At 42.7% G+C, this 18,605-nt stretch overlaps 1 protein-coding gene across 1 annotated transcript in view; it reads left to right on the top strand.

Moving 5' to 3' along the window:
• The window catches only part of TM4SF4 (transmembrane 4 L six family member 4), a 28,502-nt gene continuing 11,238 nt past the window's right edge, over window positions 1,342–18,605 (top strand). The window contains exons 1-3 of the mRNA XM_005675456.3: window positions 1,342–1,743; window positions 2,459–2,548; window positions 14,293–14,432. Coding sequence (XP_005675513.2) covers window positions 1,570–1,743; window positions 2,459–2,548; window positions 14,293–14,432 — 404 coding nt within the window. The 5' untranslated portion in view covers window positions 1,342–1,569. The remainder of the gene's footprint in view (window positions 1,744–2,458; window positions 2,549–14,292; window positions 14,433–18,605) is intronic.

Below are 18,605 nucleotides of genomic sequence, written 5' to 3'. Positions count from 1 at the left end.
CCTTGTCTTATTATGTTGGGATGACCTTATGATATGTATTTAATCTCTCTGAGTCCTAGGGCCTTCTCCAGTAGAAACGACATGACATCGTCACAGTTCTAGCTTAGTACATCATGCATGCTCAATAAATATTTTTCTTCTTGCCCCAATGCTGAGATCTCAGAAAGTATCCTTATAGAGCGACCAATGCACGTTTCATAGAATCTTCAGAAGAAAACTCAGCATCCAGCCAATATGACTTCTCTGGAATCAACTAACCATAGCTTCCCTGGTCAAGGGTCCCTGACCCACGGCAGATTGTAGCCCACTGCTTCCCTGGGAACAAGCGGCCAACTTCATGGCAGGACAGGTCTTACCACGTTACAGTGTTACTTGCTTTTTATTTAGCTACAAGTTGACTGTCTGTGAAATTCTACCTGCTATCTTTCTCTTAACCTCTAGGCTCTCAACAAAGGGCTAGCAGGCTCCCTTTTCATCCCACAGTCCTTCAGCTGTTAAGCAACACCAGTACCCAGCAGGGACGGTCACTGCATGACGTCGGGCTTGGTCTAGGCATGGCAGAAGCTTCCTTAAAGTGACACAAAGCATACTAGTAACCAAATGCTGCCCCAGACACTTGGCAAAATTTTCAATAAAGGTCCATCTTACCTCCTCTTACACTTTCTAACTGCTCTTTTACTTTGTCCAAGCTACCTCCAATCCCCTCATCAATATTTTTCCTCTCTTCCACCCAATACCAACCTCCCTTTCTCCTTACCTTTTTCAAAGATGGAGCTTTTTATTCCTGCATAGAAGATATAGCTGAACAAGTTGATTGGGAATGGTTCTTGCTAATTCTATCATGCCAGGTAGGGAAGAAAATAGAACCTAATGGAATAGCAGACAACAAAATAAATAATCACCCTGATTTCATCCTTTAAAAAATTCCTGTGGGCCCGAGCTCAAAAATACCCAACTAGACCATCAGACTGCTATTTTCCTATTGAGGAAAACAGAAGCTCTTTCAAATAACTCTTTTGCATTCCAGGCTTTCAGCGGAAAAGGCAAAGACATGCACTGTAGACCATTAAGTACTTAGGAGACACGATTTTAGCTAGGATGTAACTCAATTTTACTGTGATTTATAAAGAGCCTGGGGAAAATATTTCTTGATTTGGGCAGGCCATTGTCAGATTAAAGGTGCCGTAGGCCCAGATGCTGTTTGTTCCAGCCCTAAGTTCGATTGCAACAAGGTTGAGTGTCTTGTCTGTGCTGGTGGATTATTAACAGAGGTTATTGGTCTCCATGGCAAAATGATTGCAATGAACGTAATCTTATTTATGAGGGTGCAGGGAGGGAAAAAAAGAGCTTCAGGTCAGGGAGAATATAAATGACCATAGCCATAGAGGTTCTGTTACATTTGAGAAGCTGAAGCAACTCCCAGGACACAGCTCACAGGCTGATTTTGCTTCTGGGCTCCAAAATAAGAATTGATTTGGGGACAATTGTTACGACTCTGCAGCCGATAACTTTGAAGAGAGCCTGCGAGGAAGGGGGCTTGATCACACACCGACATCTCGTATCCCCAGCATGTGCACTGGGAGCTGTGCCAAGTGCCTGGGGGGCACCCTCATCCCCCTGTCTGTGTTTGGCCTCCTCGCTAACATCCTGCTATTTTTCCCTGGAGGAAAAGTGATAGACAACAATGACCACCTTTCTGACGAGGTCTGGTATTTTGGAGGAATATTAGGAAGCGGAGTCTTGGTGAGTAAGGAAACCTTAACATCTCCCCCTAAAGATTTTCATCCTATCTTTTTAAAATTGGGTACTTACTGAACAGGAAGAGATTTAGTTGCTAACAAAAGCCCAAGAACTGCATGATGAAACGTTAAGTGCCTCAATTTTTTCCCTTCCTCATAGGGACCTGCCAAGGAATCCCCAGACTTAGGCTGGCAGCTCCCATGGGGCAGTAGACTTCCCTGAACCAAGCTGAGTGCTACAGAATTTATTTTAACAAGATAATGATAGGGTGCGGGGTTGTGGGGGGTCGGGGAGTGAATATATTTTTTTCTAGTAAATTCATTGAAAACTACCAAGAGAAACAGGTGTTAGTGAATTCCTCTTCCAATTCTTTGGTAATGATTTCTTTATCCCTTATGTCCAACATAGACTAGGAACTTCTGGTTTAGAGAGAGAAAAACTCATGTTTCATGACAATCGAGGACAAGTTTTTTGTCCTTCTCCTAACCCACCATGTAAATGGAAACTCAGTGTCAGATCTTGGTATATTGCCTCATTGGATTTGCAGTTAGGCCAAACAGAACCGAAATATTCCATAACACTCGTCCACCCACCAGCCAGACTCCATTAGCTGTTGGCCCCCAAGTCCCAGGGTGGAGATGTGGCTCGTCACACGGGCAGGCAGGCACGGGAAGCCCCCTTCACGTGCCAGCCCACACGGTGTTTCTTTTGCTTGTAGATGATCTTTCCTGCCCTGGTGTTCTTGGGCCTGAAGAACAATGACTGCTGCGGGTGCTGTGGCAACCAGGGCTGCGGGAAGCGCTTTGCGGTGAGTGCCTGCGGAGGCCGGGAGGGGGGAATCAGCCACCAGACCCGCTCCAGGGGGCATGGCCTTCTCGTGCTGGGCATTGAGGGGATGAGTTACCAGCCCCAGGCAACACTCTGAGGGCAGCTGGTACAGGGATAATGATGGGATTCTTGCTGGTGCAAAGTAACAGTAATCATAAATTTTTAAAACCATAGCCCTCCTACTTATAGAATATGAGTGTCGTTCAAAATGTTACTAGCAATCAGGGATATCAGAGCTGGAAAACTGCAGTGATGCCACAGAAAGAATGAAGGCTTGAGGCTTTCCCTGGTGGTCCAGTGATTAAGGTGTTGCGCTTTCAGTGCAGGGGGCATGAGTTAGATCCCTGGTCAGGGAACTAGGATCCTGAATGCAGCACAGCTTGGCCAAAAGAAAAAATTTTTTAAATAGAATGCTAACTAAAAGTATAGCTTGATAAAGAAAAGACTGCAGGCTTGGAAGGCAGAGATTGGGCTGTGACTGCCTCTGCCGCTGAGAAGCCCTGAAACCTTGGGCAAGTCAGTTCCCTTCTCTGGCTCTGTGTTGCCTCATCTGTAAAGGTGGGGCTGGAACAGGATAACGGATGGTGACTTCTCCTGATAGCCGCCTAAACTCTCCATCTATGCCCCTGCTGGGATCACTGCCTCAGAGGCTCTGCACTTCCCTACCTCTACCCCCGTTTTTCCCCCAGCCTTCTGTTTCCTTTCCTGTTTCCTGGAGCCATCCATCTTTAGTGGGCAAACTACAGAAAATAGGCTTCACCTTTCCAAGCTGGAGTGGGAAGGCTGGGGGTGGGGTTGAGTCCCATGTCCTCAACTGGGGTGCTCTTTGCCTCCCTCTGCCCATCTGTTAAGATGAGGAAGGTGGACTAACTCAGAATTTCCCAAGGACAGACAAGCTCTGCTGGCACACAGATTTGCTCTATCTTTCAATAATACAGAAAGTTATTTTCTTTTAATTCTCCTTCAATCCTCTTAAGTCTATCAAGAAAACTCTTACTTTGATGGAAAAAAGTCTTTGCTATTTCTAATTCTCTGTAATCTCCTAACAAGTCTCCAGCTTCAGGAATGCGAGAAACATTAACTAGAAATTCAATAATATTTTGTTTATGTGTCTTGATGATTCGAGTTTTTCATTCATAGAGGTGATATAAACGAATAAAATAGAGAGCTGATTTAAAGAAAAATATTGAGTTCAGATACATTGATGTGGCAAAAATGAAGAAGGCTGAGCCAGAATTACTGGCTGGATGATGGATCAACCAGCACTTGATCTAATCTCCAGAGTCAGTTGTCCATCTAAAAGAACTCCAATGATAAATTATACATTCCTACCTTTAACTTCTAAAAGGAAAAGTATTGCAACCTATCCTGAAACATAATCATTTCTAACATTTCTTATCATTATTTCCTCATCTAGTCAACTAAAAAATATCTGTGCCGTGCTGTGCTTAGTTGCTCAGTCACGTCCAACTCTTTGCAACCCCAAGGACTGTAGCCCACCAGATTCCTCTGTCCATGGGGATTCTCCAGGCAAGAATACTGGAGTGGGTTGCCATGCCCTATTGAATACATGCGAAGGGCTGAGGCTGGTGCATTGTGAATACCATGATGCTTTTCCACTCGAGATCAAGGATCATTCAAAGAGAATGTTACCACTTTTCAAACACAATCAAGCATTATTATAGCAACATTTAAAATCATTATTGACAAAAAGATGCAAAAATCAACCACAATGTATTTTATACAGTTATGTAATTTGATGCAAATTACAAATAATTATGTAATTTGATACATTTGATTTTTAAATTTTGTGTTATTGTTGTTGCTGCTTAGTTACTAAGTTGTGTCCAATTCTTTTGCAAACCCAAGGACTATAGCCACAAGGCTCCTCTGTCCATGGGATTTTCCAGGAATACTGGAGTGCGTTGCCATTTCCTTTTCCAGGGGCTCTTCTCAACCCGGGGATCAAACTCCCATCTCTTGCATTGCGGGTGAATTCTTCACCACTAAGCCACTAGGGAAGCTCCAGTGTGTGTTATATATAATTATATTTTCATATACTTAATGATGAAGGAAAGAAGTAAATATGTAACTCATTTTCTCTTTGAAATCTAATCCCATTACACCTTGTGGATTTGAGGGTAATAAATCAGAGATGAGAATTTGAAAAAAAAAAAAAAAAAGAGCAATTAAGGAAATTGGATGAATTACATAGAAATCTTACAGCTCATTCCCTGGTGCTGAGAAGAAGGTTGAACATCAGCCAGTACAAAACCAGGGGTTTTGTTTCATTTTTGTTGTTGTTTGTTTCACACATAATCACAGTGAGAAGGGAAACAATATTCAAAGTACTGTGCAAAGCATGTTTTTAAATTAGATTTGTGTGAAATCCGAGAGGAAAGCAGAAAAATTATTAAGCACAGTTGAATATATACAATCTGAAACACTTGGTCTGCTCAATGCAAGTCATCTGACTGGGGTCCCTCACCTTTCAAGGGGGATCCGTTCTTGATGTAAGTTGGGTACGACTCCTTCCAGCTACTAGCTAACTGTTCACAAGGGCAGTGCCCTTCAAAGGACCAGCTCTGCCACTTGGAAACCAAAGCACCAGCCACAGCCGCCCTGCACCAGGGGTGACCACTCTCTAAGTGACCAGCAGAAAGATTTCTCGTTTTGGGTTCATTTGTTTGTTAATCAGCTGCCACCGTTTAAAAATAGATTTCGCATATACACAAAAGAAATCTAGATATCGTACTTCTTTTAAAAAACAAACAAAAAATAACCTGGTACTCCTGTGCCTATATTTTGGCCAAAAAACATTCATCAGTCTGCAATGCAGGAGACATGGGTTCAACCCTTGGGTCGGGAAGATCCTCTGGAGAAGGAAATGGCTACCCACTACAGTATTCTTGCCTGGAAAATCTCATGGACAGAGAAGCCTGGTGGGTTATAATCCATGGGGTTGCAAGAGGCAGAAATGACTAAGCGACTAAACCACCACCACCTGGGCATTACTGAGCTCTTTGTCCACCCCAAAAGGCCATGGGGTTCATATCCCTGCTTTAGATGTTTCCTTAATGTTCCAAGGCTCTGAAGCCATAGTCAGTTTTTAAAGAAAGGTATTTACAAACATGGAGGATGGCATGGCAATCCACTCCAGTATTCTTGCCTGGAGATTCCCCATAGACAGAGGAGCCTGAAGGGCTACAGAACATAGGGTTGCAAAGAGTCAGACTTGGCACGCATGCATGCCTTTACAAACATTTTGTCATACAAAAAGAAAAATCCCCTGCAGCATAATTTGATCGGTTCTATAATGCTAAAGATTTGAATTATTTTTCCAAAGGCTCACAATATTCCCTTCCAGGTGTATAAGGAACACTGGGCTTCTGAGAGCATCATGTAAGAAACCCTATTGGGTAGAAAGGCCTGTGAGGCAGGAACAAACTGGGCCAAGAGCCGCTGAGCCAAATCACGTGGCTGTCTTCAAAGCTGTCTCTATCATTTGTTTCCTGGTCTGTCTCTCTCTTCTTTGTTCAGTCTTTCTGGAATATTCTTCAGAAATTAGCTGCATCATTCTTTTTTCTTTCCTTGGGCAGTAAAACCAGGACGTAGGAATCTATAGTGGAAGCAGGACATGAATGCTGTAGAGACAATAAGCTGGAAAAAAAAATTTTTTTTGAGGTTGTCTAATTGATGATTTCAGGATGAAAGTAAAAAATGAAGGCTAAACATTATCTGAGGCAGAGAAAGACCTAAACCCTGTCCCTGAGATTTGCACTCTTTTAAATAAATTAGGGTAAATAAGCAGAGAAGCAAATGGCAACACACTCCAGTACTCTTGCCTGGAAAATCCCATTGGCGGAGGAGCCTGGTAGGCTGCAGTCCATGGGGTCGCGAAGAGTCGGACACGACTGAGCAACCTCACTTTCACTTTCCTCTTTCATGCATTGGAGAAGGAAATGGCAACCCACTCCAGTGTTCTTGCCTGGAGAATCCCAGGGACGGGGGACCCTAGTGGGCTGCCGTCTATGGGGTCGCACAGAGTCGGACACGACTGAAGCGACTTAGCAGCAACAGCAGCAGGGCACGTAGGAGCTGAGAAAAAGGAGCCCTGGGACAAAAGCTGCAAGAGGAGGAGACTTTCAAACCGGGCTTTGAAAACCCTGGTCTTGGTGTGTGGCTAGGTCTCACCCTCCTGCTCCCAAACTAGAGGTGTCCTAGGAGCTGATCTGTCCGCTAATCCATTAAAAAAAAAAAAAAAAAAATTGACCTCTCAGGGTCCATTGGGCTTCCCCAGTGGCTCAGCAATAAAGAATCCACATACAATGCCGGAGACTCACGTTCGATCCCTGGTGAGGAAGATCTACTGGAGGAGGATATGGCAACCCATTCCAGTACTCTTGCCTGGGAAATCCCATGGACCCAGGAGCTTGGGAGGCTACAGTCCGTAGGGTTGCAAAGAGTCAGACGCGACTGAGCATGCGCACACAGGGTCCAATGGCACAGCTAATTCATTTTATCAACTCTTTCCTGTTAAGTATGTACTGTAATAAGAGCCTTTAGAAAACCTTGACCTGAACTCGGAGGAGTGTCTCTAATAATTGGCCTGATAAAGGAGATATTTAGAGGCAGACAGGCATTTCAGTATCCTGAAAGTATATCATGCAGATAACGCCCACCCCACCCATAGGCAGAGCCAGATAGTGCACTGATCGGTTCTGAAGGAAGAGCTTGATCAGGTCATAAATTTATCTGTTCAGTGAAAGTCAGCACTCCTCCCTGCGTTCGACTCGGCTCGCCAGCGACCCCTAGGGACGCCTCCTGGTTGAGCGCTTCTGACGTCAGTACTTCCTGAAGCCAAGAGCACTAACTGCTGACAGCAGCCTCCGCATTCCTTGTATGACCGTTAGTTTGAAGGGGGTTTAAGAAAGCCCCTTCTCGTGAAATAATGATCCATAAAAGAAGAAATGAAGTATGAAACCCTATTTCTTCTCTAAATGTTCTGTGTTGCAAAACCCTCTGCTGTAAAATGGCCAATGCCCGTTGCTACCTTTCATAAGGTAGGGCTGGGAAAAAAATGTTCTAAGCGCTAGCGTCAGGGCAGAGGAGGTAGTACCAAGTGCCTGGGGTACTGGGGGCTCATGGAGCCTTCATAAATGCTTGTTGGATGAATGAAGTAAATGAATCTTCTGGGGGGTTTCAGGTCATTTCCGTACTTTCTCAGGCTCAATTCTAACAATAGCTCTTTGAGGTAGACATTCCATTTCTCATTTTATACTTATAAAGGAAACTGAGGCTCTTGCAAGTTAAGTTTCTGACCACCACAAACAAACCCCTCACCCCCAATCTGTATTCCCAAAACTGAGTCAGAAAATAAAAGGAGGGCATTAATGTTTAAGTGAAAAAATCAAGTAATCTCTATGTATCTCCTTTCTGAAAGAAAACTTCATGCCCACCAGAGATGTTTCCCCAACATGTTGCCACTGCCCAAGCCTTGAAATATCCTGTCTCCTAAACCACCCACTTTTCCTCCCTTGTCAGTGCCCCCCGCCCCACCTCCACACCTCCTCCAGGTGCTTCAGCTGACAGAACAACCCACAGGTGGGGGCAGAGCTGGGGTTGGACCCCACCTCATCTGCCTCCAGAGTCTGATAAAGAGGGAGGTCTTAAACTGACACCTGGTGATTCGAGAGCATTCTCTTCCACTTCAGGGGAAGCATTTACAGCATATACATTAACACATGCTTCTTTAGAAATGCAAACTGAAGGTGTGTGTTGAGCAACCAGAAGACAGCCTGTTTACTTTTCTTTTTCTCCCCAGAGCTAAGCTGTTTGTATTTGTGGAAGTTTAGGCCTGGCGTGCTGCGATTCATGGGGTCACAAAGAGTCGGACACAACTGAGCAACTGAACTGAACTGAACTGAACATATGTGAGGCTCTGACTATTAAAATTTTATAATAAAGACATTTATCAAGTGATTGTTAATGTCATGGAAAATTCTTCAAATATTGGAAATAGGCAAGAGAGATCTCTGGGTATCCTCCCAGTGAAGTACTGTGCTGTGCTTAGTCGCTCAGTTGTGTCTGACTGTTTGTGACCCGATGGACTGTAGCCCACCAGGCTCCTCTGTCCATGGAACTCTCCAGGCAGGAATACTGGAGTGGGTTGCCATTCCTTCTTCCAGGGGATCTTCCCAACCCAGGGATCAAAGCCAGGTCTCCTGCACTGCAGGCAGATTCTTTACCAGCTGAGCTACCAGGAAAGCCCCAGTGAAGTGCTAGGCATTATCTAATAGCCTACCCCACCACGGGGTTATCTGATTTTCTAGACATGTGTACCTTTGATTCCCGATTTACTATTGATTAGGAAATCTTACATGTTATATTCTGGGAAAGAAAGTGAAAGTCATGTCTGCCTCTTTGACCCCATGGACTATACAGTCCATGGAATTCTCCAGGCCAGAATACTGGAGTAGTTGTCATGCCCTCCTCCAGGGGATCATCCCAACTCAAGGATCGAACCCAGGTCTCTTGCATTGCAGGCGGATTCTTTACCAGCTGAGCCACAAGGAAAGCCCAAGAATACTGGAGTGGGTAGCCTATCCCTTCTCCAGTGGATCCACCTGACCCAGGAACCCAACCGGGGTCTCCTACATTGCAGGTGGATTCTTTACCAACCAACTGAGCTATCAGGGAAGCCCGTGTTCAGGGAGACAGGTAGTTATTCTTGAACCTTATTTTACTGGAGAAGAAATGGAGATCTTAGAAAGATAAACTTCCCAATGTCATGAGGGAAGAAACAGGAATCAGACCTAATCTGGGACTTCCCTGATGGTCCAGTGGTTAAGACTGTACGCCTCCAATGCAGCTGGCACGAGATTGATCCCTGGTTTGGGAACTAAGATCCCACGTATCTTGTCGGGCAGCCAGAAAACAAAACCCAGATCTGTCTGCCTGTACCCCATGCCCTTGGCCACTGCACAATAGAGTCCCCTCTTTACTAGTTATTAATTTAGAATAGGAAAAACATGTCCATAGTACAAAAACTACAAAGGAAATCACACATTCCTGGCTCTATAAAGTTTGGCAACGCCTTTCCTCAGAGGTTAGCAGTGTTCCCAATTATTGTGTCTCCTTCCAGAAATATTCCAGGCCTTTTGCCTGTTTACTTTTAAAAAGCTTCAGTTTAGAGTGCCTGCTCCCTAACATATTCAACTTTACTTTCATAATTTCTCTTTTAACTTGAAAACTTTTGTGTCATGCAACCCATGGTAAATGAAAGGTACTCCTTCTGATTTTAAGACATAACAGAGTAGTAAATAAAGCAGTTTTTCAAGACTGCTAAACATGAGTTAAAACAAAGTGACATAAACTGTAGCTGGCTTCTCCATCCTGGAAAAGTAATGAAAATTTATTTGGAGAAACTTTTCAAGGTGAGATATGTCAAATGTGAATACAAAAACAGAACATACTGCCTGTAGCTTTATTAAATTGTAACCTGATGCCATTTTTTCTTCAGATAGTTTGGTAAAGAAATAAAACCATATTGCTTCAATTGAGAATGACTGTGTTGCCATCCTCTGTTATACACTCCTGCCTTTTGAGAGTAATCATAATCATGAAATCAGTACAGACCATATTCATCTATTTTTTTTTAACTTTTACTACCCCAAATCTATCTTCCAAGTTTTCTAGACTGTACTGTCCAATGCAGGAGCCACTATCCACATGTGGCTATGGAACATGCAGAAAGTAGCCAGTCTAAACTGAGATGTACCATAGGTAGAAAACACACACCAAACCCCAAAGAACTGGTACAAAATATAAAATATCTAATTAGTAGTTTTTCTATTGACTGTCTATTGACGTGATAATATGTTGGATATGCGATTAAAGAAAGTATATTATTAAAATTAATCTCACCTTTTTTAAACCTTTTAAGTGGTGGTTATAAGAAAATTTTAAATTATGAATACGGCTTGCATTAGTTTCCAGTTGGATAGTGTTGGTCAGAGGTGCTTACCAGGGGGACTCTTTGGTAAAGGGGAAATTATCTCATTGATGTTTTATATTAACCTGGTTTTGCATGTACTCAGACTTGCCTAAAATGAGGACTGTTTGCAAGCGCACTCGCTTTTTGTGTCTGTAAACATTGGCCTGTTGAAATAAATGTTCCAGGAATGATATCGAAAATCCTCTACTCCTCCCACACAGCAGGAACAGCACAAGATAGATTTCTCCTCGCCCTTCTGGCCACTGGATGATGAAATCCTGAGTTGTTTTAATTGAAGGGACCTTCCAGAACTACCCACCCCTTTCTTCTCTATATCACAGAAAGCTGAGGCCAGGCAGGTGGGGCCCTGGGTGCCGCCAAGAAGGCTAGAACCCTGGTCCCCTCAGACTTCCAAACTGCCTTCCTGGAAAAGTGATCTTCCTTTTTGATTATAGCAATTTTAGATGCTCTTTCATTCTCAGCAGTTAATAGTTTCATGATTCCTGACTCAAGACCAGGAAAAAAAGGAAAAAGATATTTTTTCCTTATCTGTCGTTTTATTTCTGTGAGAGAATCAATGTCACTCAAAGAGAAATTTGCAAATGACAAATTTGATCTGTTGCTAAGTGCATCTGACGCTAGTAGCAGTGTGCCGTGTGTGTGTGTGTGTGTGTGTGTGTGTGATTTGAAGAAATACCAGGTACAAGACACTGGACTGGGAGGGAGACGCCAGTTCTTTTTTTTTTTTTGAAGTATAGTCACTGTACAATATTAAATAAGTTACAGGTATATAATACAGTGATTCACAATTTTTAAACGTTATACTCTATTTATAATTATTATAGAATATTGGTTCTATGCCCCGTGTTGTCCAGTATATCCTCATAACATATTTTATACCTAATAGTTTGTACCTCTTATCCGCTACCTCTATGTTGCCCCTCCCCCTGAGCCTCCAGTCTAGCTTGGAGGCTTGGCCACCTCCTAGATGTGTGACTTGAGAAAGTGACAGGAGCATGGCCTTTGGAACCAAATGACCATGGCCTAATCCCAGTCCCACCACTTCACTTTTTGTTTGACTTAGAGCTATTAGCTTAATTTCTACTAGTCTCAGTTTCCTGTCTGGAAAACCTGGATAATCACACCCACCTCACAGGTTTCTTGAAAAGATTAAATGAGATTATGCATCTAAGATTCTAATAGAATGAAGGTATTTTTAGTAGTCAGAAAATTAGACGATTGCACTAGAAGGTTTTTGAGATCTTTTTATGAAAATATAAGAATATTCAACCCTCTAAATAAACGGAAATTCTGGCTTTTGAAGACTTTAAGCAATTTTAAGATGAGAGACTATGTAGTTGTGCTGTGATGAGAGTAGATACATTCCAGGGTCCTGGGGCTAGGAGATACTGATGCCAAACTCTTGGCCTCTGTGCACTGGCACTAAATTGGAGCAGCATCTCCCAAAGTGTGTTACTGCAAGGACTCATGAAAAAAAGGTTATAGTCTCCTATGAGATCAGAAAACTCTGCAAATTACCATGTGTGTGTGCGTGCTAAGTCGCCTCAATTGTGTCTGACTCTTTGAGACCCTATGGACGGTAGCCCACCAGACCTCTCTCTCCATGGGATTCTCCAGGCAAGAATACTGGAATGGGTTGCCTTGCTCTTCTTGAGGGGATCTTCCTGACCCAGAAATCGAAACCACGTCTCTTATGTCTCTTGCATTGGTGGGCAGGTTCTTTACCACTAGTGCCACCTGGGAAGCTTGCAAATTACCATATATACCCAAATATGAACTAGGAAAAAAATAAGCTTTATTGCTTTGCTAGGCCAAAGGGGACACAGCAGGCTTGTGCTCTGAAAAACTGTATGATCCAACCCAGGAGGATTTGGTGAGGAGTTTTATAGCAATGGTTTAAGAGCAGTGTTGCTGATCAGGATCAGGGTGTGTGCAGGGCCTGCACTTCTTTAATCTGGTCTCAGGTGGTCTCCTGATGAGTTTCTTAAAGTTATCAAACTGTGATTTCCTCTGAAATGCAGAATGCTAACATCTTCCATTTGTTTGGGGGTCTTAATTCTGTAAAAAGCCCAAAGATATTGCTATGTGTATCCCTTGAGACAGAGCCACGACCCTGCCCCAAGGCTGCACTATAGTTTCTTGGCCATGCCTCCCTTGCCTCTGCATCTCCTTTCTTCCCTTATCAGCAACTGTTCGAATCTGCCTTTTGGGATTCTGGGAAGGTCATGGAGGCTGCAGTCTGTTCCCTACAAACAAGAAACAGGGGACATGGAAAGGCTTCCATGGCCAGGAGTCCCATAGGGTCCTGTTGAGTTTTCATATGAAGGAGAAAATGATCAGTTCTATAGGCACGAGAAGTCAGATATGGTCCATGGAACCAGAGTTCAGTCTTGGAAGGTTGCATCCAAAGTATATTAATACATAATATGATATACGACATGAATATGAATCCAAGCTAAATAGATTACATAGATTCCAGTTGTTTAGGCACAATTAGATACTCTCTACCCTCTAACTCCACCTTCAAACCCTCAAATACGCACTGTGAAATGACGGATACTAATACAAGGAGCAGGAAAAAGGAAGTATCTGACATTTAACTTCTGTCACCACGTCTAATTTAGCCAGGCTTTATCATGCACATTTTATAGATGAGAAGCTAAGACCCTGAGGCTACATTCATTATGCAGATTCATCACACAGGGAAAAGTAGCATCGCTGAGATTTGAGCTTGAGTCTGCTGACTTTTAAACTCTTGTGCTTTGCACTACACCTTCATGTCCCAATGCAATGGAGGTGATAATTTTTCATCTCTAATTTCAAAATTGTTAATGTTTCCAAGCTACTCTCCAATTACTGTTTAGAATGGAGATTGCCTCTCTATGCCTAAATTTTTTCATCTCTAAGAGGGAGTTAGCCTAGATGGGCTCCAAGATTGCTTCTGCATTTTATATTCTATAGTCTATCTTGATTTTATACTTTGAAAAAAAGGCACTAGTACAATCCATTTTTTACTAATTAATCTCTGTTATATAAAAATATTTAAAAGAACTGAAATTGTTGGGTTTGTGTAACCCAAAGGAGAGAAAACTTGCAGCAGGTAGAAGAGGTGGAGAGATGTCAAACAGAAAATAGTTTTGTGTAAAATATAAAATACCTTCAGATATTTTAAAGATTGCTACCTGATGGAAGAGAAGTTGGACTTCTCTTTTTGAACTCAAGGGACATAATTAAGATTGAGGAGGAAATATCCTAGATTCCTACCCTTTCTCATAAGTAAAACCCGCCTGCCACATGAGGTCCCATGATGACTTAGACTCAGCAAGATGACTGGACCAGAAAACTTAAGATTATTTCCCATTCTAAGAGTCTTTGATTCTGTAATAGACTGGTCTTCTATATCAACCCTGTGAAGGGCATCTATTTTTAACAAAGTTAAAAACTCTGGTTCAAAGGTATAAAACCGTAACTAGCACATGAGTCCTCAATGAATAGGAGAAAAATATATGGGAATGGAGGTAGAGAAGGGAACATGAAACATCAAAATTCATTCTAGGAGACTCCACAGGCCCCATTTCCAGGAAAGACTGGCTTCTACCCCAGAACTTGCCCGTATTCATCACATCAGTGATTGGACAGTCAGGAGTGTTGCATGTAATCTCTGAACACCTTAAGAACCCCACATGGTCTCTCTCCTTCTCTTTCAGATGTTCACCTCCACAATATTTGCAGTGATTGGAGGCCTGGGTGCTGGATACTCCTTTATTGTTTCAGCCGTCTCAATCAACAAGGGTCCAAAATGTCTCATGAGCCAAAACAGCACATGGGGTTACCCCTTCCAGAACGGGTAAGGTACACCCTGCAATACCAACGTGTCACCACAGTGGGCACCAGGAGGTAAACGCCCAAGGGGGACACTCTATAAGGTCCTCCATTTTCAGTTACAAGCTTCAGGCATGTTGCTCCTTTAAGGCAGAGCTGCAGTTGTGCAGTGAAGTTCCACAAGATCTCACCTCTTAGTGATCTTGTGATAGACACCAGAAGAAGTAATTAAAGATGGCACGTCATCTGTCCCATCCCTGGGTCAGGAAGATCCCCTGCAGGAGGGCATGGCAACCCATTCCAGTATTCTTACCTGGAGAATCCCACGGACAGAGGAGCCTGATGAGTTACAGTCCATAGGGTCACAAAGAGTCAGACACAACTAAAGCAACTTAGCACTTACTCAGTAAGCTGTCCTGAGGGAAGAGGTGGGTGGTATCACCACTTGTACTCAAACAGTTATTAGCATCAACACTAGGCAACTTGTAACATTAATAAACAGAGAGCATTGTTTGAAAATCTTATCACAGAAAATGAGAATGATTACTCGTAAACAGAGCTCAAAGGCCTTCACTGGTATTCATAAACAGGGCGTAAAGACCTTCATTGAGAGCCTGCATGATAAATACTTAAACAATCTTTTAAGGTGCAAATATACTGAAAACATTGTAGATTCTTCATGAGAGTTAATGTTAATAGAACTCATTAAAGTAACACTTCATATTTTCAGGTACTTTGTAAAGAACTTTTTAAACAAATGAATTTATAATTTAATCTGCACAACAACCTCAAGAAGTGTGACTTCCCCCCACAAGGCAGGCTGAATAAGTGTGATGTGTTTCATATCTCTCAGTTAGTAGGGGGCAGAGACTAGGCACAAACGCCTGTCTTCTAACTTTGGATCTTAGTCTTTTTATGTTATACATTCTTCTGCCCCTACCTAGACTGCACCACTCAAGGCAGTAGACAGTTGCTGTATGTGTCTACTTAAAGTTAAGTTCCAATAAATGAAATAAAGCTTAAAATTCCTCAATCACACTAGCCATGTTTTAAGCACTCACTAACTGCAGATGGCTATTATTGACCATACTGAACACTGCAGAGGTGGGGCACTCCCATTAGATAGGGTTACACTAGACTCTAACTTCCAAGAAGGCTAGAAATGGCCTCTGTCTCATTCATCATTACAACCTCTCTGTCTGGCACAGGGACTGACATATCCAGGGAGTCAGAAACTAGAGTTGTTGGGTTTTCCTGCACACAGAGGATGGGCCCATGCCTTAAAAAAAAAAAAAAAAACCTATAGGACGTCAATTCATCAAGTCAAATCCCTAGTTATGGATGTATATGAGAGGTTACAGAATCTCAGGAGCAGGCTCCAGACAGAGGAGATGGAGGTGGCTGGTTCTTATGACCTGAGGTCTCAGTTTGTCCACAAGGATTTCACATAAAATATCCCCACCCTTCACTGTAGTTACAAGCCCTCTAACATCCTTAAAGTGCATGTAGCAATTGCCATGAGTGTTTATGTTGCTGTGGCAAGCCCTGTCCTCTTACAGAGGACCGCTGTGGGCTTGACTTGCTTGAGTGTAGCATTCAGAAGGCATGAGGCTGAGCTGTCTCCTGAGGTCCTTCCATGGATGGAGCCCTCCTCCCGACCCAGAGGCATACCTACAAAGCTACACATTATGCCTCCTTTCAAGGATCCTTCTCCTAGTATTTCTATGGACAGCATTTATCCTATAATGTGAATGGTACTCCCCTTGATGGGTCTGAAAGCAATTAGAATACATCTACATCCAAAACAAAGGAGAGAGAAAGAAACACAAGAGATGCTAAGTTACACCCCAAGGCAGTACAGTGGTCTTATATTGTTCTGACACCCTCATACACAGCTTCGAGTGGGCTGGCACCGATGTTCCAGGTCAGGACAGAGACAGCTGGTCTATGGGTCACCACAGGAAATATCAGCTTGGGAGAAGGACAGGAAACCACTTACCTGTTTTTCTCTCTCTCTTTTTTTTTTAATTGGAGTATAGTTGATTTACAATATTGTGTTAATTTCTGCTACGCATGCTAAGTCGTTTCAGTCATGTCCAACTCTTTGTGACCCCATGGACTGTAGCCCACCAAGTTCCTCTGTCCATGGGATTCCCTAGGCAAGGATACTGGAGTGGGTTGTCATTTCCTTCTCCAGGGGATCTTCCTGACCCAGGGATTGATTCCAAGCCTCTAACGTCTCCTGCATTGACAGTGAGTTCTTAACCACTAGCGCCACCTGGGATGCCCCAATTTTTGCTGTACAGCAAAGTGATTCGGTTTTACATATATATATATACACAAATACATTCTTTTTAATATTCTTTTCCATTCTGGGTTATTTGATAGCTCAGATAGCAAAGAATTTGCCTGCAATGAGGAGACCTAGGTTCGATCCCTGGGTCAGGAAGAACCCCTGGAGAAGGGAATGGCAACCCACGCCAGTATTCTTGCCTGAATAATTCCACGGACAGAGGAGCCTAGTGGGCTACAGTCCATGGGGTTGCAAAGACTCAGACATGACTGAATAGCTTTAATTTTTTCATTTCATTTTCCATTCTAGTTTATTTCAGGATATTGAATATAGTTCCCTGTGCTACACAGTAAGAACTTGTTGTTCACCCATCCTCTATGCAGTAGTTTGGACGTGCTAATCCCGAACTCCCAATTAATTCCTCCACCACTCCCCTCCCCCTTGGCAACCACAAGTCTGTTCTTTATGTCTGTGAACCTGTTTCTGTTTCTTAGATGAGGTTACTTGTGCCATATTTTAGACTCCATGCATAAATGATATCCTGTGATATCTGTCTTTCTCTGACTTACTTCACCGGGTATGATAATCTCTAGGTCCATCCATGTTGCTGCAAATGACAATATGTCATTCTTTAATGGCTGAGTAATATTCCATTGTATATACGGACTATATCTTCTTTATCTATTCATCTATCGATAGACATTTAGGTTGAAGATACCACTTTTCAAAGTCTTCTGCATCTGTCCTGCTGAAGCAAGTTTGCATTCACATCAGACACCCATATCACATGTTACTCTGAGATAGATCCTTTTGTATGCGTCATTTTATTGACCCCTCTCAACAGCAGCTAACCCATCCATTAAGAGGTATTGGATTCAGTTCAGTTCAGTTCAGTCACTCAGTTGTGTCTGACTCTTTGCGACCCCATGAACCGCAGCATGCCAGGCCTCCCTGTCCTGTGATCAGATTGGCTAGAACGGTTTAATAATAAAAACAGAATAAACTGCAGAAAAGCAGGAACACTTCAGAATTCTCCCACTCATCCCCTTTTTGCCAAAAGATTTTGATAGTTATCAAAAGGGAGAAAGGTTTGTGTACTCACACATTTGCATAGTAGCTTCAAACTATAATATGATTAAAAATTGTTGCATTTGGATTTATTACAAAATCATACATACTATACACTGTGCAGGTGATTTATAAGATAGAACGATTTTGACTATTCGTGCTCTTTCCCATCAGGCCCTGACTGTAGGATTTAATCCCACATAAAATGCAGGTCCACCCTTGGTATGAAATATACCATGATTGCTACAGAAGGGCTTTCAGGAGGATAGGTCCAGACACGTGTCTCACCACACCCTCTGCCACCCGGCAGGCTTTCCTCAGCACCCATTCTCCCCTACATCCCATGTCTTTCCTCCTTTATGGCCTTATCTCCTGCAACCAGCTCCAAACCTTCCTTCCAGCTGCAGAGGCTCATTTCAAGTTTCTTATAACAACCCTCGAATCTTGTGTTGCCTAGTATTTTCAGTCAAAGTGGGAGGGGGTCGTGGGGTGAATCGGGAGATCAGGATTGACATATATACACTACTATGTATACAATAGATAACTAATGAGAACCTATTGTATAGCACAGGAAACTACTCAACGCTCTGTGGTGACCTAAATGGGAAGGAAATCCCATTAAAAAAAAGAGGGGATATATGTATATATACATCTGATTCACTTTGCTGTACTGCAGAAACTGACACAGTGTATAAAGCAACTATACTTCTATTTAAAAAAAAAGTAAAACAATAAAACATTTAAAAAAAATAAGGAAAGTGCTTCCACCTACAATGTTTCATTTCAGCCTCACAAAAAGCTCTCCTTCAGAGATAATTCAGCAGACGCCCAAAGAGG

Source organism: Capra hircus, chromosome 1 (genome assembly GCF_001704415.2).
Source record: "Capra hircus breed San Clemente chromosome 1, ASM170441v1, whole genome shotgun sequence".
NCBI classification, from domain to species: Eukaryota; Metazoa; Chordata; class Mammalia; order Artiodactyla; family Bovidae; genus Capra; species Capra hircus.
This window is presented reverse-complemented; position numbering and strand designations above follow the sequence as displayed.